Raw genomic sequence first — 25,517 nt, forward strand, 5'->3', positions numbered from 1 at the left:
CTGATATTCAAGAAACTCGACACCTGCCCCCACCCTTATATGCCAATCCAACTGAACTACTTACTGCTATTTCAAAATTCCCTATACTTTCTGGATTTTGTGCCTTCATTTCTGCTGTTGTTCCTACAGTGCCTTTTTCTCTGCCTTTCAAAACTGATTCCATTCTTTAAAATTTAGTTCCAATGGCGATCTCACACATCTAGACATTACAGTTCTCTTTTGAATGCCCAGGATACCGACAAAAAGTGACAATTTTAATGGCCAACAGTAAATTAGATAGTTTAGCTTGTGTGGGCAACTAAACTTATCTATTGTGCCAATTTTGTTTAACTGGCACGGGCTACCTGGCATGCTGTCTTGAGGGTTTGCAGTTTAGCAGAGGGAAGGGAGAATGGCAATGTAACTTTGTCATTCATTCAGAGACTAGAGTTTCCAAACAGGGGGTCTATACAATGGGAATTTGGAGTTCCATGGTATTAAAAGATATTTAACATTTAAAGATTTAACGTTAAAAATCCAAATGTTTGGTTATCTTCGTGAAACATGAAGATCTACAACAGTGTGGGTGACTTTGCCCTCCAGGGGACCTCTGGCAGTATCTGAAGACATTTTTGATTGTCACATCTGAGTATTTCTGGTAGATGCTGCTGAACATCCCACAATGCACAGGGCAGAATTCACACTAATCAATAATCTGGTCAAAATGTCAACAGTGCCCAGGTTGAGAAATTCTGATCTAGAAGTGTTGCTTGTATGTGTGGGTTGTGCCTCCCCAAAGATTTTTTCAAATTTTTCAAGGTGAAGAACCATGCCTCTTGTAAAGCAACAATACAGTCCAAAGCATACCAGTGGTGTGGCCTCCTGAAAGCTACTTAACCTCTTTGTGCATCAAAGTCTTCACCTATAAAACAGGAACAGTAAAAGTACCTACCTCACAGTGTTCCAGGATCAGATGAGTCAATATAAGACCTTCAGAAAAGTGTGCCAGGCAGACAGAAAAAACACTCAATAAATTCAGCTACTTCCATTCTTCCCCTCCCTAGTGCCTAGTCTTCCATTTGGAACATATAAGATGCTCAAGAAATGTTTACTGAATGAATATAGGATAATGCCTTCCTGGGGAGAGCACAAATGGGTAAAGACATACTCTCCTTATTTGTGAAAAAGGAAGCACAGAGCTAAGGATGGAGTTGAAAGGAAGCATTTACCCACCTAATCATCTCTCTCCCGCCTCAGGAAACTTTTAACCTTTAGGAAACGTTCCCCTCTCACAAGGTCCTTAGTACACAGTGCCCTGTTGTTTTTCCTTTTCATTCCTTCTGACCAACTGAAGAGCCTTAAGTATATGAATGGAATGGTATCTTCTTTTGACTCTTACATCATCTACCTTGTATTAGTTATTTATGTACCCATGACAGTCCTCCTCCTAGACTGCACATGCTCTCTGTGGCCAGGGACAACACTTGACTCCTTTTTATAAAACCCTAGGGACCTAACAGACCTTAGCAACTAGCTGGCCCAAACCTCTTGTTTTATAGATTAGGAACAGAGAGACTAAGTGATTTGCCAAGAGTCAAGGTCATACTGTAAGTGCCAAAGCTGGGATTCAGACTCTCATACACAGATGATACAGAGACTCCAAGTTCTATCCAACTGTAATAGCATATAAAAATTATACCTGTGGTAGAGACAATTTTTAATTTATAGTCCCAGAAAACCTCCATAGGAATTACACTGATACAGTTACCTGACAAAGCAAAAAAAGAAAGAGAAACAGACTGATGCCTCCAAGCTCCTTTCTGACATTACACCTTAAAAATTCAACCTCTTTTATTTAACGGTTTCATATCTTAACATTTCTTTAATAGCTTTTGACAAAACTTATTTAAATATCCAACAGTTAGTCAGTGACATCGGGTTTGATTTCCTTTAAATGATCCTGTAATTATTTTGAATAACAGAAAATCTCTTATTTGGTAAGACGATGACGTCCATCCTTCACCGACTTAACAGATTCTTTAATGATCACTTTAACAAATTAATATCTATAAAACTCAAAAGACTAGCAGTTTGAAATGATTCCATATGCTGAAAAATATTCAGATGATTTGAACTGTGAATGTTAATTAAGAACCTCAACACAAACATAAAACTTATAATCACCAAGCACAAACTACATTAAGACCTGAGATAGAGAAATTTTATTTTATTCTGTTCAAGTGAAAGAAAGCTGCTCACTGATTAGGTTAATCTAGAAGTTTCTGAGTGTCCCAATACGATGCAAAAGAAAACGGCGAATAAGAAAGGAAAAGACTGTAAGACAGAAAATGAATGTGAAAAAGAGTTAAATATGGTGCAATGCCCTGATGCTTAAGCAATTACAGCTCAATAAAGCTCAACATTTCCATAAAGGCATCGTTTAAAAAAACCAAAAAACCCCTTTGTGGTGAAGATTTAAATTACCAGTGCAAAAGCACTCAGGTCCAAGAGGAATGAGAGCCACTTACTGGAACAGATTTTTAATTATTTTACCAGCTGATAAAAAGAGCACATACAGAACGTAGATATAAATGTATTTTCAAAAGAAAACAAAACGCAGTTTATGCTTGGTAAAGTTCAAGGGCAACACTGTTTCTTTCCAGTGCAACAGAATCCGCCTGACTACAATGTGTTGGAAAAAAAAATGCGAACACATAGTATCTTTTTATAAAGGCAACAATTTGAGTTTCAAAGTAATAACGGGGAAGCCAAAACAGTTTGACAGCCCGCCATAAGGGCCGCCTCAATCATGAGTCACACAATGCCTGCAACCATTTACAATAGTAATTAATGCACAAGTCCCCTAATTAAATTCTAAAAGGGTGAGAATGCTTTAACTAAGTTTACAAGAATTGCTTTTCGCTGTGTTCCCCCCACCCCCAAAGAAAGGAACACACGCGTAATTACGCATCTCCCCGCAATCCCTCCATGCAGTATTCCCTCCGGCCTCTTCTCCGTGTCTGCTCCCTGCGTGCGAAAGAAAATGACACCGGGTAACTTCTAAACCCAGCAAGGGCGAGCCAGAGTGGAAATACAAGATTAATAGGTCGAGAGGCGGTAAGCTCGCCCATCTTACCTGCTAAGATTTCTTTCTGCGTCTTTGGTAGCTTTAGCTTCCAATTCTCTGGAACAGAAAAGAAAAAGGGAGAGAGAGAGAGATGCGCATGAAAACGGAGCTGCTGCGGCAGAGGCTCGCGCCGGGGCCGGATGGGGAGGGGGAGGGGAGCCCGGGGGGGCTCACAAAGCTGCGGGGCTGCAACCCCGACTGCGGTCAGGCGACGCGAGCGAGCCGCAGCCCCCGGCCTGGCCCCAGCCGTGCAGCGCCGCCCCTCCGGGCCTCCCGTCCGGCCTCCGCAGCAGCGCAGCCGGTTTCCCTCGCGCCGAGGCCCGAGATCTCGGGGACGCCCGGCGCCGCCGCTGCAGCCCGCAATCGGGGGCCCTGCGGCAGCGCCCGAGGCTCCTCCCGCCCTGAGGGAGGCCCCTGCCCCACTCACCTCATGTGTGTAAAGTGCACGAGCAAGTGGGGCGCGGCGAGTGAGGCTCGCGAGCCTCAAGCCCTCCGTAGCGCCGCGGGGAGAAGCCCGAGCCGCTGCACCAGCGCCATTTTCTACACCGACCCGAGGCCGCCGCCGCCGCCGCCACCGCCGCCGCCGCCGCCGCTGCAGGCCCCAAACCGGAAGTGAATGCCCCACTCGGCAACCCCTTCCGGGGGTGCCGCGGCCACCGGCCTCAAGATGGAGGTCCTAGCAACTAGAGCCGCAGGCTGGGTAGGCCCTTGGCAACCACCCCGGCGTGGCGCGGTCCCCGGCTGGACCTCCCTGTGGGGGGGTGGGGGGATCACAGCCTCCGAGGCGCCCCGCACAGCGGCAGGGGGCCCCGCCGAACTCCGAGCCCAGCCTTTTTTGGCACGGCCGCCTCGGATTCTGACTTGAGTCCCTCTCCTCCTTCTTTGCTGCGACACAAGTTTCCTTCCCTGCTGCCCGGCCCCTCCCCCACCAAAACACAGCAGAAAAAAAAAAATCGCATAAACCGCAAATTCTACCCCAGCGGCAGCATGATGATTCCTCGCTGCTTTTGAAATCCGCCACTTCTAATTTTTTTTTTTTTTACTTCTAATTATTTTTGACCTTGGGCCAATTATTTAACCTCTCTGCTTCTCTGTTTCCTCCTCAGATAATAATGCATACCTGAGGATGACAGGTTTAGAAGCGATTTTTATCCTTCGAATTTTGCAGACCATTTGACTCAGCAATTCCACTTGCATGAACTTCTGTTCAAAAAATAATCCTAGATAGCTACAGATAACGTCACCATCGTGATATTAAGTCCTGCGTTGGTGGTGGTGAAAAATTGTGAACGGCCAAAATGTCCAACATTACGACATGGCTTTAAAAACTGAACTCCTGTAAATAGTGCTGCAATGAACTTTGTGGTAAATGTCTCTTTTTGAATTATGGTTTTCTCAGGGTATTTGCCCAGTAGTGGGATTGCTGGGTCGTATGATAGTTCTATTTTTAGTTTTTTAAAGACCCTCCATAGTGTTCTCCATAGTGGTGGTTCTGTTTACAATACACTGTTTACAATAGCCAGGACATGGAACCAACCTAAATGTTCATGAACAGATGAATGAATAAAGAAGATGTGGCACATATATACAATGGAATATTACTCAGCCTTAAAAGGAAACAAAATTGAGTTATTTGTAGTGAGGTGGTTCGGCCTAGAGTCTGTCATACAAAGTCAGAAAGAGAAAAACAAATACCGTACGCTAATGCATATATATGGAATCTTAAAAAAAAAATGGTACTGATGAACCTAGTTCAGGATTAAAGAGGTAGACATAGAAAATGGACTTGAGGACATGGGGTGGGAAGGCGAAGCTGGGGTGAAGTGAGAGTAGCATCGACATATATACACTACCGAATGTAAAATAGTTGGCTGCTGGGAAGCAGCAGCATAGCACAGGGAGATCGGCTCTTCGCTTTGCCATGACCTAGAGGGGTGGGATAAAGAGGATGGGAGGGAGGCTCAAGCGGGAGAGGATATGGGGACATGTGTATGCATATGACTGATTTGCTTTGTTGGGCAACAGAAACTAACACAATATTGTGAAGCAATTACACTCCAGTAAAGATCTATTAAAAAAAAAAAACTGTACTACTGCACGCGTTAGGATACTATAAAAATGCTGGAGAGGAAGAGTAATGGCACAGCGGAAAATGGTTACAATAGAATAACTAAAAAAGCAAGTTCCTAAGTAGCTCACACTGTGAAAGCATGTAGATACAGTAAGATACTTATATATGAAGACAGTAAGCTACATATGTGTACATAAAGTAAAAATATATACCTACATGTAGATACAAGATACCTACGGGTAGATACAGCAATGTACATACCTGTATATACAGTAAGATACATATATTCGTGTGCATATGTGTGTGTTCCTTCCATCCTCTCAAAACGCTTTCTCTTTTTTTTCTTTTTATTTTTGGCTGCACTGGATCTTCGTAGCTGCACGGGCTTTCTCTAGTTCTGAGAGCGGGGGCTACTGTTCGTTACCGTGCGCAGGCTTCTCATTGTGGTGGCTTCTCTTGTTGCAGAGCACGGGCTCTAGTCACATGAGCTTCAGTAGTTGTGGCACGCAGGCTCAGTAGTTGTGGCGCATGGGCTTAGTTGCTCCGCGGCATGTGGGATCTTCCCAGACCAGTGCTCAAACCCGTGTCCCGTGCATTGGCAGGTGGATTCTTAACCACTGCGCCACCAGGGAAGTCCCTCACAACGCTTTCTCCCCCCAATCTAAAGATGATTCCAACTCTGTGCTTGCAATCCATTCCTTCTCAGGAACCTCACTTTACGGATCATCCCATTTTCCTCTTTCTACTGCTTTGATCCTTTCATTGCCTTTAAAACATGCCCAAATCTCTCCCATTAAAAAGAAACAAAACCTCCCTTGACTGCCCAGTTCCTGTCCTCTGTCAGGGAGATGTGTAATAAGTTAATGTATAAGGGAATGAATGGATGCACAGAAAGTCCTAAAGCATATGTACCAAAATGTTAACTGATGATATAGTTTTTAATTTCCTTCTTTTAATGTATCTGGCTTTTTTTTTCATTTTTATACAATGAGCATGTAAAAAAAAATTTTTTTAATCTGGTTTACAAAGTGTAAAATGTAGGGGGCACCAAATAAATGCTAGTGACTTTCCTTTTCTTGCCATATCCCTAAGTTCGATTCATCCATGCATATATTTGGGTTTGTTTTCTTTTATTGTTCTTTCTACTTAAAGCATTAAAAATTATATTACAGCATTTCTTTAGGAGTTAAAAAAATGAACATGTGTATATAGAACAGTATGCTTTCATACCAGGTTTATGAATAGTTTTCCACAAAAGCATAAAGCAATGTAATATTTATCAACATTTACACAGCTGTTAAGATTAACTGATTTTTTTTTTAAAAAATTAGACTTTCTTAGGTTTGAAAAAATCATTGATTCTCATTTGGGGCAATTTGGCTCCCTAACCCTCACACAAAGATTTAGCAATTTCTGGTTTCTGATGGTCACAACTGGATGCTACTGGTACCTAGTGGGTAGAGGCCAGGGATTCTGCTAAACATCCTACAGTGCACAGCACAGCCCCACTCCCCCCAGCGTGAGAGTATCTGAACCAAAATACCAATAGCACCCAAGGTTGAAAAACCCTGGAACTAATTCCCAGCTCCAGGGAAGCTGAGAAGATATAATTTCTTGAAGATCTTTCCAGAGTGGTTTGACACAATCACACATGACTCCTAGAGGGCTGCATTATGAAGGTATGCTAATCACTTTTTGATTATCTCTTAAACTTGGTGCATAGGGGTAGGTCAAAGAAGAATGACAACAGAAAACCAGCACTGATTCCTTATCAGAAACCTGCTGGACTTCCCTGGTAGTCCATTGGTTAAGACTCCATGCTTCCAATACAGGGGGCATGGGTTCAATCCCTGGTTGGGGAAGTTCCACATGCTGCATGGTGTGGCCAAAAAAAAAGAAAAAGAAAAAAGAAGGGCTTCCCTGGTGGCGCAGTGGTTGAGAGTCTGCCTGCCGATGCAGGACACACGGGTTCGTGCCCCAGTCCGGGAAGATCCCACATGCCACGGAGCGGCTGGGCCCGTGAGCCATGGCCGCTGAGCCTGTGCGTCCGGAGCCTGTGCTCCACAACGGGAGAGGCCACAACAGTGAGAGGCCCGCATACCGCAAAAAAAAAAAAAAAAAAAAAAAAAAAGCCTACTAAGGGGTCTTCTCTTATTATTCCTTCTCTTTATTAATAATTAGTCTCTCTATTGAATATTTCCCATCATCATACAAACATATTCTAGTAACTTCCATAATAAGAAAAAAACGCAAACAAAACAAAAAACAACTCCATGGATGCCTCATTCCTCTCCAGCTTCATTTCTTTTCTTTTTTTTCTCTCTTTCCCAGAAAAACTTCTTGGAAAGGTGTTCTATACCAGCTGCTTCCAGTTGCTCACCTCCTTTCCCAGCCCACTCTAACCTGACATCCCCACTCCTCCCCACAAACAGCTCTTATCAAAGTCAGAAATGACCTTGAAGCTCTCAAGCTCAATAGTAACATTTCTATCCTGCTCTTGATTTACTTCATTTTTTTTTTTTTTTTTTGGCTGCCTTGGGTCTTCATTGCTGCACACAGGCTTTCTCTAGTTATAGCGAGCGGGTGCTACTCTTCGTTGCAGTGCACAGGCTTCTCATTGCGGTGGCTTCTCTTGTTGCGGAGCACGGGATCTAGGCACGTGGGCTTCAGTAGTTGCAGCATGCAGGCTCAGTAGTTGCAGCACATGGGCTTAGTTACTCCGCGGCATGTGGGATCTTCCCGGACCAGGGCTGGAACCCGTGTCCCCTGCATTGGCAGGTGGATTCTTAACCACTGCGCCACCAGGGAAGCCCCTGATTTACTTTTTAGCTGTATTTGTCACAGCTGACCAGTCCTGCCTTCTTAAGAGAGCTTCTTTTCCAGAATGTCTTGGCAGCACACTCTCCTGGGTTTCTTTTTACCTCTCTAGCCATTTCTTGTTTTTGTATCCTTTGCCATCATCTCTTGCTTTGTACCAAATAAATGTTGGAGAACCCCAAGGCTTTGTTCCAGACTCTTCCCCTTCTCTGTCTCTCAACTTTCTCCTTCGGATGGGTAATTCCATCCTTTCTCTTGTATTTAAATACTATTTAAATGTAGATGACTCTCAAATTCATATTTTTAGCCCATATCTCACCTGTGTACCCCAGAATGCTAAAATGCCAGTCTGTCTGGGCAACAAATATATGTGCTAGGTACTGTGCTAGGGCCCAGTTCTCAGCAATACAGGAGCAACTACTCCTGTCCATTAAGTCTTAAGAGGCAGACAGATTTTTTCTTTTTAAAGCAAACTATAAAGTGTATAATTATAAACTATGACAAGTGCACAGAAGGAAAGAAATGTGCTAAGCATGAAACAAAGGAACATTACATAGATTGTGTGGTCAAAGAAGGTTTCTTTGAAAATGTAAAGCTTCATCTGAGAGCTGAAAGATAAGGGGCAGCCAACCCAGCACCTAGGGAACAGCAGAGGAAGGGTCTCAGGCTGGAGGCTTAAACTGTGGGTCCTTATTGTGGATGAAAACAGGCTTCGTATTGTATTTAGCTTTAAATCCACTGGTGCCACCATTTTTACTTACTTGTATAAACAATTAGGAACAAAACCAGAAACAAGGTTCTGTACAGAGTAATGGGTTTCACTAACATAGCTGGTTTAAGTAAGCAAATGCCATTTCCTACAACAAGCATATTCTCTAGATTAAGTGAATGTTATAATATGTTGCATGCCTTATGGTTGAAGTTTCCAGTTTGAGAATTTGTATGTAACATTAACTGACTTTCCTACCATAGCTTTTTATGGAATAGCTCTGGAAGAATCTGTAACTATCTCAGGAAGCTTCTTGCTTCTTCTTAGTGAGCATAGTAAGAAACAGAGGCTATACAAAATTAAACGTAAATAAGATCTTTTCTCCATTTGTCTTTCTTCCTTGGGTTTTTTGTTCCTTTGGTTTCTGAGGTTACCAGAGCTTAAGTATTCTTCAACCCTCTCTTCCTTATCTAAGAAGGGTAAATGACTAGCCTAATACTTGAAAAATTATGTACTTGAAAGGATTATTTTTTCTCCCAAGTCTCTACCAAATACCATCATGAAATCTATATATTTAGACAAAGCTCACTCAAAATATTTTTAAATTTAGAAAAATTTTCACAATAATGTATAAATGGATATTGAAAACATGAACACAAATGAGATTTCCTGGAAAGAGTATAATTATTTTATTTAACTGAAATCTATTTGGTACTTAATACATGCCAATTATGTATTGTTCTAAGTGCTTTAAAAATATTAACTGGGGGCTTCCCTGGTGGCGCAGTGGTTGAGAGTTCGCCTGCCGATGCAGGGGACACGGGTTCGTGCCCCGGTCTGGGAAGATCCCACATGCCGCGGAGCGGCTGGGCCCGTGAGCCATGGCCGCTGAGCCTGCGCGTCCGGAGCCCGTGCTCCACAACGGGAGAGGCCACAGCAGTGAGAGGCCCGCGTACCTCAAAAAAAAAAAAAAATTAACTGATCATTATCATTGTCCTCACACAGCCCAATGATGTTATCCCCATTTTACAGATGAGGATAATTAACTTGCCCAGAGTCACCTAAAATGTGGTAAAAATCAAGCAATTTGGCTTCTGAGCCTAGATCACTAACCACTACATTGTAGATCTTTTTTTCTCAACTCAATTAGACCCCGCAGCTCCCTTTGATAAGAAATATTTTGTAACACCACCCTTTCTATCCCTAAATGATCATCAGAGATAGTATAAGCTACCTAACATATAATTTTAAAATCACATAAAATGACATGTCTGAAATAAAGAAGTCAAAGGAAAGTAAATAAAATAAAATGTCTTTCACTATGTAAATACTTGGTAATAGTCTACACTGGAAGACTCAGTAAAGTCGGCAGATCCTGGCACCTATGTGTTGAATCACTTCTACAAATGCAGCAGTGCTGAAATAACTACTCATACACCAAGACCTGTAGTGATGCTGGAGATGTAATTTATCTGGAAGAGAGAACAACTCTCAGTCAAGTTCTGAACAACTAGAGAACAATTCTCTTTCAATTTAGGGGAACATTGAATTACTGAAAATTTAAGTGTATAGTAATGCTGAATAAAGTAAAGAGTTAGGTCCTTGGATAATTACAAACATGCTTTCACTCATGAGAATGTCGGGGGGCGGTCCTACATTTTGTGGGACTGTCCCTGTCCAGCCCCTCTCCACTGAATCCCAGCTCTTTGTGACAGCCCAAACCCCTTCAGCAGTTTCCCCCACCCCTCTGAGGAGTGGAGGTGAAATATTACCCTATGGAGAACCATTGCTGTGGACTGAGGAAAGAGCAGAGGAATGCTACTCCAGTGACAACCTAGCAACGCACGATTAACAGGATTAAGGGTAGTATAATGGGGACAATCAGATGAGGACTTCTCAGATTGATGTGTCAGAATTTAGCCTTATTCCAGACTTCCCTGCTGGCGCAGTGGTTAAGAATCCACCTGCCAATGCAGGGGGCAGGGGTTTTGAGCCCTGGTCCGGGAAGATCCCACATACCGCGGAGTAACTAACCCTGTGTGCCACAACTACTGAGCCTGCACTCTACAGCCCGTGAGCCACAACTACCGAGCCTGCGTGCTGCAACTACTGAAACCCGTGTGCTTAGAGCCCGTGCTCCGCAACACAAGAAGCCACCGCAATGAGAAGCCTGCGCACCACAACGAAGAGTAGCCCCGCTCGCAGCAACGAAAACCCAATGCAGCCAAAAATAAATAAATAAATACATAAATAAGTAAATAAATAAAAGAATTTAGCCTTATTCCTTCTCTGTCCCATTCCCCCCACCACACACAAACCTGTCCCCAAAGAGACAGTTTCCCCCAGGTAGCAGTAATACCTGGCACGAAGCTGCCCCAGCCAGAAACCTGAGTCAATTTTGACTCTTCCCTCCCTCTCATCCAATATATCACTGTTACTTTGTTTCCAAACTTCTCTTATTTTTCCCTTCCTCTGTTTCTCCACTGCCAACCCCCATGGTATACCCTGAAAACGCCACCAATTCACTTTTATTTCCCTTTCTTTTTTGTTGTGGTATAGTTTACGTACAATAAAATGCACACTTTTGAAGTCAAAAAAAATTGACGAGTTTTGACACATGTAGTTATTTGTCAAAATAAATACCAAAATTAGTGTAACCAAAATCACTATATAGAACACTTGGTCAGCTCTGAAAATTCCCTTGTGCCCCTTTTCATCACTCACCTGATCCCCCCCGCCCCTGCCCCCCCACACACACACCTGACGCCAAGAAACCACTTTTCTGATTTATATCACTATGGGTTAGTACTGTCTGTTCTGGAACTTCATATAGATGGAGTCATATAGTACGCATATATATATACTTTTGTGCCTAACTTCTCTTGCTGAACATATCCTAGTCATTCATATTGTTGCATGTGTCAGAAGTTCATTCCTTTTTGTTACTGAGAATTATCCCATTAAATGAATGTACCACGGTTTGTTTACCATCCTCTTGTTAACTGACACTTGTTTCCAGTTTGAGGTTATTATGAATAAAGCTGCTATGAATAAAGCTGTATTCTTGTACAAGTCTTTTTTGTTCTTTCTTTTTTCTTCTTCTGTGGACAGTAGACATATGTTTCTATCTCTCTTGGATAAATAGCTAGGAATAGAAATACTGAATCACAGAATAAGTTCATCCTTAACTACATGAGAAGCTATACAGTGTTTCCGAAGTGGTTACACCAGGTTACATTTCCAATCGCAGGAGGGGCTCTGATGCACCACATCCTCACCAGCTTTATACATGTTCACATGAAATCATTCACCGTTCAGCAGCCTCAGTGATTTTTCTTAAATTGAAAACTTGATCATCGTACTCCTGAACTTAAAATAATTCAAAAGCTTTCCAGGGCTCTTGATTCAAAGCCCAGTAACTTTAACATGGATTGCAAGGTCGCCCAGTGTTATCTCCAGCCACCACCCTTCTCTCCTTGCTCCAGACAATTCAATCCAAGGGCTTTTGTTTTTTTTCTTGGCCATGTCACATGGCTTGCAGGATCTTAGTTCCCCAGCCAGGGGCTGAACCGGGTACGCAGCCATGAAAGTGCAAAGTCCTAACCCCTGGACCACCAGAGAACTCTCCAAAGGGCTTTTCTTTCGTTTTCTAAAACGTGTCCGGTTCTTCACCCAGCCTTACCATCCTTCAGCTCTCAACCACATGTCACTTCCTCAGGATAGACTTTTTTTTTTTTTTTTTTTTTTTTAGGATAGACTTTTTGACCACCACCTGCCTTGACTTTATTAGGTCTCCCAGTTACATATTCTAAAGGCATCCTCTACTTCTGCATTCTGGCATGATCACATCTGTAATGTAGTACTTCTATCATTATTTGTTTAATTTTTGATTCTCCAGATTCTCTGTAAGCTCCAAGAGAGCAAGGACAATACTGCCTTGTTCTCACTATATCTTTCGCATCTAGCATGTTGCCTAGTACATATTAGGCCCTTAATAAAATTTATTGGATGAAGGAATGACTCTTCCATGCTTGCTAACCTCCCTCTATCCAAATATCCACACTGCTGCCAAACTGGTTTCCTAACAAGTAAGTCTCATCAGGTGCTGCTGCTGCTGCTAAAATTTCTTTTTTTTAACACCTTTATTGGAGTATAATTGCTTTACAATGGTGTGTTAGTTGCTCCTTTATAACAAAGTGAATCAGCTATGTGTATATATATATCCCCATATCCCCTCCCTCTTGCGCCTCCCTCCCACCCCTCTAGGTGGACACAAAGCACTGAGCTGATCTCCCCGTGCGATGCAGCTGCGTCCCACTAGCTATTTATTTTACATTTGGTAGTGTATATATGTCCATGTCACTCTCTCACTTCGTCCCAGCTTACCCTTCCCCCTCCCCTTGTCCTCAAGTCCATTCTCTACATCTGCATCTTTATTCCTGTCCTGCCTCTAGGTTCTGCATAACCTTTTTTTTTTTTTTAGATTCCATATATATGTGTTAGCATACTGTATTTGTTTCTCTTTCTGACTTACTTCACTCTGTATGACAGTCTCTAGGTCCATCCACCTCATTACAAATAACCCCAGTTCGTTTCTTTTTATGGCTGAGTAATATTCCATTGTATATATGTGCCACATCTTCTTTATCCATTCATCTGTCGATGGACACTTAGGTTGCTTCCATGTCCTGGCTATTGTAAATAGAGCTGCAGTGAACATTGTGGTACATGACTCTTTTTGAATTATGGTTTTCTCAGGGTATATGCCCGTAGTGGGATTGCTGGGTCGTATGGTAGTTCTATTTTTAGTTTTATTAAGGAACCTCCATACTGTTCTCCACAGTGGCTGTATCAATTTACATTCCCACCAACAGTGCAAGAGGGTTCCCTTTTCTCCACATCCTCTCCAGCATTTATTGTTTGTAGATTTTTTCATGATGGCCATTCTGACTGGTGTGAGGTAATACCTAATTGTAGTTTTGATTTGCAATTTTCTAATGATTAGCTACATCGGGCATCCTTTCACGTTTCTTTTGGCAATCTGTATATCTTCTTTGGAGAAGTGTCTATTTAGGTCTTCTGCCCATTTTTGGATTGGGTTGTTTGTTGTTTTTGATATTGAGCTGCATGAGCTGCTTATATATTTTGGAAATGAATCCTTTGTCAGTTGCTTCGTTTGCAAGTATTTTCTCCCATTCCAAGGGTTGTCTTTTCGTCTTGTCTATGGTTTTCTTTGCTGTGCAAAAGCTTTTCAGTTTCATTAGGTCCCATTTGTTTATTTTTGTTTTTATTTCCATTTCTGTAGGAGGTGGGTCAAAAAGGATCTTGCTGTGATTTATATCATAGAGTGTTCTGCCTATGTTTTCCTCTAAGAGTTTGATGGTGTCTGGCCTTACATTTAGGTCTTTAATCCACTTTGAGTTTATTTTTGTGTATGGTGTTAGGCAGTGTTCTAATTTCATTCTTTTACATGTAGCTGTCCAGTTTTCCCAGCACCACTTATTGAAGAGGCTGCCTTTTCTCCACTGTATATTCTTGCCTCCTTTATCAAAGATAAGGTGACCATATGTGCATGGGTTTACCTTTGGGCTTTCTATCCTGTCCCATTGATCTATATTTCTGTTTCTGTGCCAGTACCATACTGTCTTGATGACTGTAGCTTTGTAGTATAGTCTGAAGTCCAGGATCCTGATTCCTCCAGCTCCATTTTTCTTTCTCAAGATTGCTTTGGCTATTCGGGGTCTTTTGTGTTTCCATACAAATTGTGAAATTTTTTGTTCTAGTTCTGTGAAAAATGCCATTGGTAGTTTGATAGGGATTGCATTGAATCTGTACATGGCTTTTGGTAGTACAGTCATTTTCACAATGTTGATTCTTCCAATCCAAGTACATGGTATATCTCTCCGTCTGCTTGTATCATCTTTAATTTCTTTCATCAGTGTCTTATAGTTTTCTGCATACAGGTCTTTTGTCTCCTTATGTAGGTTTATTCCTAAGTATTTTAATCTTTTTGTTGCAATGGTATATGGGAGTGTTTCCTTAACTTCTCTTTCAGATTTTTCATTGTTAGTGTATAGGAATGCAAGAGATTTCTGTGCATTAATTTTTTATCCCGCTACTTTACCAAATTCATTGATTAGCTTTAGTAGTTTTCTGGTAGCATCTTTAGGATTCTCTATATATAGTATCATGTCACCTGCAAACAGTGACAGTTTTACTTCTTCTTTTCCGATTTGGATTCCTTGTATTTCTTTTGCTTTTCTGATTGCTGTGGCTAAAACTTCCAAAACTATGTTGAATAATAGTGGTGAGAATGGGCAACCTTGTCTTGTTCCTGATCTTAGTGGAAATGCTTTCAGCTTTTCACCATTGAGAATGATGTTGGCTGTGGGTTTGTCATACATGGCCTTTATTATGTTGAGGTAAGTTCCCTCTATGCCTACTTTCTGGAGGGATTTTATCATAAATGGGTGTTGAATTTTGTCAAAAGTTTTTTCTCAATCTATTGAGATGATCATATGGTTTTTATTCTTCAATTTGTTAATGTGGTGTATCACATTGATTGATTTGCTTACATTGAAGAATTGTTGCATTTTCAATTGTTGCATTTCATCCAAAATTTTCATTTTGGATGATCTGTCCATTGGTGAAAGTGGGGTGTTAAGAGTCCCCTACTATGATTGTGTTACTGTCGATTTCCCCTTTTATGGCTGTTAGCATTTGCCTTATATATTGAGGTGCTCCTATGCTGGGTGCATAAATATTTACAATTGTTATATCTTCTTCTTGGATTGATCCCTTGATCATTATGTAGTGTCCTTCTTTGTCTCTTGTAATAGTCTTTATTTTAAAGTCTATTTTGTCTGATATGAGAATTGCTACTCCAGCTTTCTTTTGATTTCCATTTGCATGAAATATCTTTTTCCATCCTCTCACTTTCAGTCTGTATGTGTCCCTAGGTCTGAAGTGGGTCTCTTGTAGACAGCATATATATGGGTCTTGTTTTTGTATCCATTCAGCCAGTCTCTGTCTTTTGGTTGGAGCATTTAATCCAGTTACATTTAAGGTAATTATCTATACGTATGTTCCTATTACCATTTTCTTAATTGTTTTGGGTTTGTTATTGTAGGTCTTTTCCTTCTCTTGTGTTTCCTGCCAAGAGAAATTCCTTTAGCATTTGTTGTAAAGCTGGTTTGGTGGTGCTGAATTCTCTTAGCTTTTGCTTGTCTGTAAGGGTTTTATTTTTTATTTTTATTTTATTTATTTTATTTTATTTTATTTTATTTTTTTTTTTTTGCGGTACGCGGGCCTCTCACTCTTGTGGCCTGTCCCGCTGCGGAGCACAGGCTCCGGACGCGCAGGCTCAGCGGCCATGGCTCACGGGCCCAGCCGCTCCGCGGCATGTGGGATCCTCCCAGACTGGGGCACGAACCTGCGTCCCCTGTATCGGCAGGCGGACTCTCAACCACTGCGCCACCAGAGAAGCCCAAGGGTTTTAATTTCTCCATCAAATCTGAATGAGATCCTTGCTGGGTAGAGTAATCTTGGTTGTAGGTTTTTCCCTTTCATCACTTTAAATATGTCCTGTCACTCCCTTCTGGCTTGCAGAGTTTCTGCTAAAAGAGCAGCTGTTAACCTTATGGGAATTCCCTTGTACGTTATTTGTTGTTTTTCCCTTGCTGCTTTTAATATTTTTTCTTTGTATTTAATTTTTGATAGTTTGATTAATATGTGTCTTGGTGTGTTTCTCCTTGGGTTTATCCTGTATGGGACTCTCTGTGCTTTCTGGACTTGACTGACTATTTCTTTTCCCATATTAGGGAAGTTTTCAACTATAATCACTTCAAATAGTTTCTCAGTCCCTTTTCCTCTTCTTCTTCTGGGATCCCTATAATTCGAATGTTGGTGCGTTTAATGTTGTCTCAGAGTTCTCTGAGATTGTCCTCAATTCTTTTCATTCTTTTTTTCTTTATTCTGCTCTGCAGTAGTTATTTCCACTATTTTATCTTCCAGGTCCCTTATCCATTCTTCTGCCTCAGTTATTCTGCTATTGATTCCTTCTAGAGAATTTTTAATTTCATTTATTGTGTTGTTCATCATTGTTTGTTTGCTCTTTATTTTTTTTCTCTTTATTAATTTTATTTATTCATTTATTTTGGCTGTGTTGGGCCTTCGTTGCTGCATGTGGGCTTTCTCTAGTTGCAGCGAGCGGGGACTACTCTTTCTTGTGGTGCATGGGCTTCTCATTGTGGTGGCTTCCCTTGTTGTGGAGCACGGGCTCTAGGAGCATGGGCTTCAATAGTTGCAGCACATGGGCTCAGGAGTTGTGGCTCGTGGGCTCTAGAGCGCAGGCTCAGTAGCTGTGGCGCATGGGCTTAGTTGCTCCGCGGCATGTGGGATCTTCCTGGACCAGGGCTCGAACTCGTGTCCCCTGCATTGGCAGGCAGATTCTTAACCACTGTGCCACCAGGGAAGCCCTGTTTGCTCTTTAGCTCTTCTAGGTCCTCATTAATGTTTCTTGCATTTTCTCTATTTCCAAGATTTTGGGTCAACTTTACTATCATTACTCTGTATTCTTTTTCAGGTAGACTGCCTATTTCCTCTTCATTTGTTTGGTCTGGTGGGTTTTTACCTTGCTCCTTCATCTACTGTATATTTCTCTGTCTTCTCATTTTGCTTAACTTACTGTGTTTGGGGTCTGCTTTTTTCAGGCTGCAGGTTTGTAGTTCCTATTGTTTATGGTTATGTTCTGCTCCCAGTGGGTAAGGTTGGCTCAGTGGATTGTGTAGGCTTCCTGGTAGAGGGGACTGGTGCCTGTGTTCTGGTGGATGAGGCTGGATCTTGTCTTTCTGGTGGGCAGGACCACATCCAGTGGTGTGTTTTGGGGTGTCTGTGAACTTATTATGATTTTAGGCAGCCTCTCTGCTAATGCATGGGGTTGTGTTCCTGTCTTGCTTGTTGTTTGGCATAGGGTGTCCAGCACTGTAGCTTCCTGTTCATTGAGTGGAGCTGGGTCTTAGCGTTGAGATGGAGATCTCTGGGAGAACTTTCGCTGTTTGATATTATGTGGGACTGGGAGGTCTCTGGTGGACCAATGTCCTGAACTTGGCTCTCCCACCTCAGAGGCTCAGGCCTGACACCTGGCTGATTCACCAAGACCCTGTCAGCTACACGGCTGAACCACCCTTCTAATGTATCTGAAACTCACTTTGACTTTACTTGTCTAGTTTTCCACAATTTCTCCCAGAACCCAGTGGCTGTAATTAAGGATCTTGAGCACAGGTTCCAACAGAGTAGAAGGGTAGCGTACTGGAGCTGAAGGACCTAAAAATTCTTAAAGAGATCTCTGTACTCTATAGAATATTAACTGAAACCCCTTGCTTAGCATAAAAGAACCCTTCTTCAAGAACTCTTACTACATAACCTACCCTATTTCTTAGAATTCCTATTTTGTGTTCCAGTGACACTGAGTTATTGCTACTTTCTCATGTTTTCCGAAGCCTCTCTGACTTAAACATGTTATTTCTTCTGGGTGGAACATCTCTCCTATTATGTCTACTTAACATAAACTTCTACTTCAAAGCCCAGCTCAAATGCTTCCTACTTTAATAAACCTTCGCTGAGGTTCTCTGGACCTCATACTAATATAGATGGGATTCATGTATCAAAACTAACCTAGAGGGCTTCCCTGGTGGCGCAGTGGTTGAGAGTCCGCCTGCCGATGCAGGGGACACAGGTTCGTGCCCCGGTTAGGGAAGGTCCCACATGCCGCGGAGCGGCTGGGCCCGAGAGCCATGGCTGCTGAGCCTGCGCGACCGGAGCCTGTTCTCCGCAATGGGAGAGGCCACAGCAGTGAGAGGCCCGCGTACCGCAAAAAAAAAAAAAAAAAAAAAAAAAAAAAAAAAAAACTAACCTAGACTTCACTGATTGTTTTTCCCTCCTATTCAGGTGGAAACAGCCCCCCTAGAAAGGACCCCTTGAGCATTTAGGGCTGGAATCTTACATGTTCTCATGAGATAATTCATTTTATCCAGTCACTGCTGCCATGTAAGGTCCATAAGAGTGGGGACTTGTCTGTGATGTTCAGAGTTGTATTTCCAGTACCTAGAGTGGTGCCCAGGAGTATCAAACATTGAATTAATATTTGTTGAATGATGAAGAATGAATGTTGTCTTTCTTCCAAGCAGTCCCACCAGGTGTGTCAAGGAGCATCATTGTTCTCCCAGGTACTTGCTTGTGACCATCTTGACTACCAGCAAGAAATAGATTCTCTTAGACATCTGCTTACTTTTTTAGATCTGCGGGGTTTTGCTTTATCTTACAGATGTAAGCAACATTCTTTCATAATGCTTTTGTTTTCCCACCAGATCCACCAGGCACCTTCATTGTTTTGTTGAGGATAAAGTAGGTACATCTACCTCTTACTAGGTTCCTCAATATTTACTGCTAAAGTAATCAGTTATTGTTTCCCTTTTTCTCTGAATTGAACAAGTGATAATGGCACCTGCTTTGCCTTGAGGGCAAATCTCCCTTACTCTCAGTCCGTTAACTTTGATGAAGAAATGCTGCATTGAGCATTTTTATGTTTAAATTTTTTTATTCCCACTGACCAAACTTAGGGTAATTTTAACACTAAAATAAATATAGTAAAGGATTATAACCCTCTGAATAAAATAGGAAACTATACATCTGCATAGCCACAAACGTATATCATTCATTCATTCATTAAACATTAGGTGAGGAATAGGGGCTTCCTCATCCACTTCCAACCAAGGTGGAGCAACCAAAACTCTATTTACCCTCCCTTCTGAAAAAGCTAAAAATACAAACAAAATTTATGAAACAACAGTTTTTAAGATATTGAACATCAAGGAGTGAAAGAGAGTGATCCCTGAGAGAGGGGAAACAAATGAGGCGAGCCCTATGATTGCCCTAGATTACTGTTTGAGGATAGTTTCCAGGCTATGGTACAGTGGTACAGGGAGGGGGAACCCAAGCAGAGAGGACTCCCTGAATTGAGACAATGTAGCTGAGAGTCTGGAGCTTTCAAGGTGGCTAGATTGACAGGTCAGAGGCCCAGAAAGCAGAGAACCACACACATGGAGGGCTCTGGAGATCTGCAGAGGGTCATGTTTGGGTCTTTAGCTGGGAACTGAATAGTGCCTTCATGTCATGAAATAATTCAAGATTGGGAAATATTGGAAGGATTAGAGGAATAGAGTCAGATAACAACAGGCTTCTTGTTAGAAACAATGCAAGCAAGAAGACATGGAACAACATATTTCAAGCATTAAAAGAAAAAAATATTAGTCAATCTAGAATCCTATTACCTTCAAAAATACTTTTAAAATTAAAGATGAAATAAAGACAGACTTTTCAAGCTTAGAAAATCTGAAATAATTGTCACCAGCAGATCTGTACTACAAAAAAAAAAAAAAAAAGTGGTAAAATGAAGTCCTCAGACAGAAGGAAAATGAGCGAGATAGAAATCCAGATTATATAAATGAATAAAGCGCACTGCAAATGGTACCTACATAGGTAAATCATAGATAACTATGAAAAATATTTTTCTTATTATTTAAATATCATTAAAAGATAATTGTTTAAAACAAAAATGAGAAAAACATATTGTGGGGTTGACAACATATGCTGAAATAAAATGTAAGACAAAGTAACACAAAATCTGGGAGGGGAGAAATGGATGTATTGTTGTAATGTCTGGTTACTAAGGTGTATACTATTGCTTAAAGGTAGACTGTGATAAGTTAAGACTGTAAATGTAAACCCTGCAGCAACTGCTAAAATAATACAATAAATAGTTATGGCTAATAAGCCAACAGAGGAGTAAAAAGGTGTAAAGTAAGGGTTCAACTTTATTCTTTTGCAGGTGGATATCCAGTTTTCCCATCGCCATTTGTTAAAAGACTGTCCTCCAACCATTAAAAGTTCTTGGCATCCTACAAAGTAGTAAAATGAAGTCATAAAAATTACAGAACTAAAAGTATACAGGAAAAAAAAAAGGAAAATGGAAAGAAAGAACAAACAGGACAAACAGAAAACAAATAGCCAAAATCTAAAATTTAAATCTACCAGGTCACATCAGATATAAGTTGTCTAAGCATCTCAATTAAAGGCAGAAATAGAATGGATAAAAATGAAGGATCCAACTGTATGCTGCATACAAGAAACCCCTTTAAATACTAAGACACAAACAAGTTAAATGCAAAAGGATGGAAAAAATAAACTAGGCTAACACCAATCCAAAGAAAGCTGAAGTGGTTATATTAATACCAGACAAAGTAGATTTTAAAGCAATGACTATTACCAGGGAAAAAGATGATTCTTTTGTAATGATAATGGGTCACTTCATCAGGAGGGCACGACAATCCTAAGTTTATGCAGCTGCTAGGAGGGCTTCAAAACAGCAAAAATTGACATAACTGAAAGGAGAAAAAGACAAATCCACAATTGTAGCCAAAGATTTCAACACCTCTCGCTCAATAATTGATAGAACAAGTAGACAGAAAATCAGTAAGAACATAGAACACATGAACAATATTATCAACCACTTGACTTAATTCACATATACAGATTACTCCACACAATAACAGCCGAATACACATCCTTTTCAATTGCATGCAGAATGCTTATGAAGATAAACAATATCCTTAGCCATAAAAAGTCTCAATAAATTAAAGAGAATTCCAATCATACACGGCATATTATCATACTCAACAGAATAAAATTAGAAATTGATAACAGAAAAAGATCTGAGAAATCCCCAAATATTTTGAAACAAAATAACACACTTCTAAATAACCCAAGGGTCAAAGGAGAGATCAAAAAGGAAGTTATAAAGTATGAAAAATGAAAATACCAAAATTTGTAGAATGTACCTAATGCAGTACTTAGAGGGACATTTATAGCACACTAAATATCTATATTAGAAAATAAGGTCTCAAATCAATGACCTCAGTTTCTACCTTAAGACATTAGAAAAAGAAAAGCAAATGAAACCCAAAATAATAAGAAAGGAAATAATAAAGATCAGGATGGTAATAAGTGAAAGAGAAAAAAAGAGAGAGAGAGAGAGAGAGAGAGAGAGAGAAATATCAATGAAGCAAAAAACTAGTTCTTTGATAAACTAGTTTTATCAATAAAATTCATAAATGTTTAGCCATGAAAAAAGATAGAAAACACAAAGCAGTAATACCAGAAATGAGTGAGGTGATAACACTACAAATTCAATAGACATTAAAATGATAATAAGGGAATATTGTGAACCAGCTTATGCCAAAAATTCAGCAACTTACGTAAAATGGTCAAATTCCTTGAAAGACAAACTAAAAAACTCACTCAAGAAGAAAGAAATGACCTGCATCGTCCTTTATCTATTTAAAATTTTAACTTTATATTTAAAAACTGTCCCATGAAGAAAACTCCAGGTTAAGGTTTCTTCATTTATTCTAGCAAATATTTAAGAAATAAATAATGTAAAAATCTACCAAACTCTTCCATAAAATCAAAGAGGAGGAACTATTTCCCAATTCCTTCTAGGAAGTCAAAATTACTCCAGTAACAAAGGCTAAGATATTACAAGAAAAGAAAACTACAGACCAACATCTCTAATGAACACAAATGCATGAATTTAAAATTTTTTTGCAAAACAAACCCAACCATATATAAAAAGACATATAAATATTCCACAACCAAGTGGTGTTTATCCCAGAAATGAAATCAATGTAATTCATCATATTATAAAACTATAAAAGAAAAACCACATAGTCATCTCAATAGATGCAGAGAAAGCTTTGGACAAAATACAATATTTATTCCTTATTTAAACAAAAAAAACCTCATAGCAAACTAGGAATAGAAGGGAATTTCCTCAATACGATAAAGGGTATCTATAAAAATTCTACAACTAACATTGTACTTAATGATGGAATACTGAATATTTTTCCTCTAATATCAGGAATAAGACAAAGATGCCTGCTCGAACGTCTTGTATTCAACATTGTTCTGGAAGTTCCAGTCAATGCAAAAAAGTGGAAATGAAGAAGTACAACTGTCTTTATTCACTTTCTATGCAGAGTGTTCAATGGAATCTACAAAAATGCTACTAGAATTAATAAGTAGGTTTAGTAAGGCTGTAGGATACAAAAGCAACATACAAAAATCACTTATATTTCTATACAATAGCAATGATCAATAGGAATTTGGAATTAAAGATCACAACCATTTTCAATAGCATCAAAAATATGAAATGCTTAGGGATAAATCTGACAGAACATGTGCAAAACCTATACCCTGATAACTACAAAATATCACTGAGAGAAATTAAAGTGTACTTAAATAAACAGAGATATATGGTGTTTATGAATCGGAAGACTCAGTATTATTAGGATGTCAGTTCTTCCAATTTGATGTGTAGATTTAATGTAATGATAATCAAAATCCCATCAGGTTTTTTTGGGGGGGGCGGTTTGGTAAAAATTGACAAGTTGATTCTAAATCTCATCTAGAACTGTAGAGGACATATAATAGCAAAAATAACCTTGAAAAAGACCAAACAACTGGTGGATGTAGACAACCCAGCTTCAAGACTTACTAGAAGGCAGCAGTTATCAAGATAGACAAATGGATCAATGTAACAGAACAGAGAGTCCAGAAATAAACCTATACACATATGGTCAATCTATTTTCAGCAAAGACAATTCAGTGGAGTGAAGATAATCTTTTCAATAAATTTTGCTGGATATTTATATGCAAAAACTAGTACCTCAACCCTTACCTCATATCATATACAAAAATTAACTCAAAATAGATAATATACCTAAACATGAAAACAAAAACTAAAAAACTTTGAAAAAAAAACTCAACTACTTTTGGAAGTAAATATAGGAGAAATCTTTGTGATCTTGGGTTAGGCAATGATTTCATAGTCACCAAAAACACAGTCCATAAGGTATCAGAATTAAACATTTCCACTCTTTAAAAGATGCTGTTCAGAGAATGAAAAGCCACAGACTGGGAGAAAATATTTGCAAATCACATAAAGAATTTAGATCCAGAATACAAAAAGGCGTCACAAAACTCAATAATAAGAAAGCAACCTATTTTTTTTAAATGGGCCAAAGATTTGAACAGACCTTCAGTAAATAAGATATATACATGCTCGAAAGCTTTAGTAATTAGAGAAATGCAAATTAAAACCACAATAAGATACCACTACTCACCTATAAAAAATGTCCAAAATTAAAAAGACTCATTATACTATTGTTGGTAAGGATGTGAAGCAACTGTAGTTCTCATACACTGCTGGTGGGAATGTAAAATTACTCGATTATTTTGGAAAACCATTTTGATAGTTTTTTTGAAAAAGATAAGCACACACCTACCTTTTAACCTTGTGATTACATTCCCAGATTCTTACCCAAGTGATATGAGTGCATTTGTCCATACAAAGACTTGTGCATGAATGTTCATAGAAGCTTCATTTGTAACACTTCAAAACTAGAAACAACCCAATTGTCCATCAACAGAAGAATGGATAAACAAACTGGTATAAATCTATATGGTGGAATATTCTTCCGCACTTACAAGGAATGAGCTATTGATATATACAACATGGATGAACTCAGACCAAAATTAGTACAAATTGTATGGTTCAGTTTATATAAAATTCTAGAAAGTGCAACTTATTTTATAGTAATAGAAAGTAGATCAGTGCTTGCCAGGGGATGGGGAAGATTCAGGGCAAGACGAGAGGGAAAGATTACAAAAAGGCAAGAGAAAACTTTTGGGGGTGATGGATATGTTTACTATTTTGATTGTGGTGATGGTTTCACAGCTGTATACATAATGTCAAAACTTATCAAATTATACACTTTAAATATGTGAGTCAATAAAGCTGTCCCCCCCCCCAAAAAAAAAAGTTTGGCAAAAGGAACAGGATATTTACATAATTTCAAAACACCTCCCACAAAATACTCAAAAATGTAAAAGGAAAACGAGTAACTTTACATTGGAGAAGCCTGACAGACACCCGCTTAGTCGAATGATCAAAGTGAACATCATCAAGAGACGGATACTTCTAAATCTAGCACCACCTGGAAGGATGCAATGAGAAGAACACAGCATCTTTTTGTGCCGTTCCTGTCAAAGATGCATTACTCGAACCTGATCATGAGGAAACCTCAGACCAACTAAATTGTGGGGCATTCTTCAAAATAACTGACTTGTCATTTTTTTAAGTGTTAAGGTTATGAAAATCAGGGAAAGACTGGCTGAAGGAGTTTAAAGAGATACGGCAAACAAAAACAATGCTTGATTCTGAACTGGATCCTTTCCCTACAAAGACATCATTCAGATAATTATGGACCTGAAAAGCGTTTGAGGATTAGATGATATTAATGTTAATTTCTGGATTTCAATCATTGTATTAAGGTTATGCAAGAGAGTTTCTTAGCTCGTAGGAAATATACACTAATTTATTCCAGGGTGATGTGGCATGGATTTGGGTCTATTTTCAGGTTGTGTCAGCAATTTACTCTCAAATGGTTCAGGGAGAAAAAAGTTCTTTTTCTGTACTTCCAACTTTTCTGTTAATTTGTGATTGTTAAAAAAAAATTCTTCTATTTACAACTTTGTTAATGTGCTTGAGATATCTGTGGAACAGATTCATAAAAGTGGACTAACTGGGTCAAAGTTTATGAACATCTTTAAATGTGATAAGTATCACCAAATTGCCTTTCAAAGAGATTGTGCCAATTTATAACCTGGCCAACAGTTTATGAAAGCATTTATTTCCT

The 25,517-nt window shown here is 39.8% G+C and overlaps 1 protein-coding gene across 17 annotated transcripts in view; it reads right to left on the reverse strand.

Annotated features, from left to right (window-relative positions):
- TNRC6A (trinucleotide repeat containing adaptor 6A) overlaps positions 1-25,517 on the reverse strand; it is a 211,240-nt gene that overhangs the window by 93,665 nt on the left and 92,058 nt on the right. For 11 of the 17 annotated variants that reach the window (XM_073792197.1, XM_073792195.1, XM_073792196.1 and 8 more), the window contains 2 exons: positions 3,116-3,163; positions 2,947-3,006 (listed from right to left, as the gene is read on the reverse strand). The exons of 1 other annotated variant lie outside the window; for it this stretch is intronic. In XM_073792197.1, the coding sequence (XP_073648298.1) occupies positions 2,947-3,006; positions 3,116-3,163 (108 nt within the window). Of the gene's footprint in view, positions 1-2,936; positions 3,007-3,115; positions 3,164-3,533; positions 3,699-25,517 lie in introns of those variants that run through there. 5 more of the 17 variants (XM_073792200.1, XM_019921769.3, XM_019921770.3 and 2 more) reach the window with 4 other exon arrangements.

Source organism: Tursiops truncatus, chromosome 15, assembly GCF_011762595.2.
Source record: "Tursiops truncatus isolate mTurTru1 chromosome 15, mTurTru1.mat.Y, whole genome shotgun sequence".
NCBI classification, from domain to species: Eukaryota; Metazoa; Chordata; class Mammalia; order Artiodactyla; family Delphinidae; genus Tursiops; species Tursiops truncatus.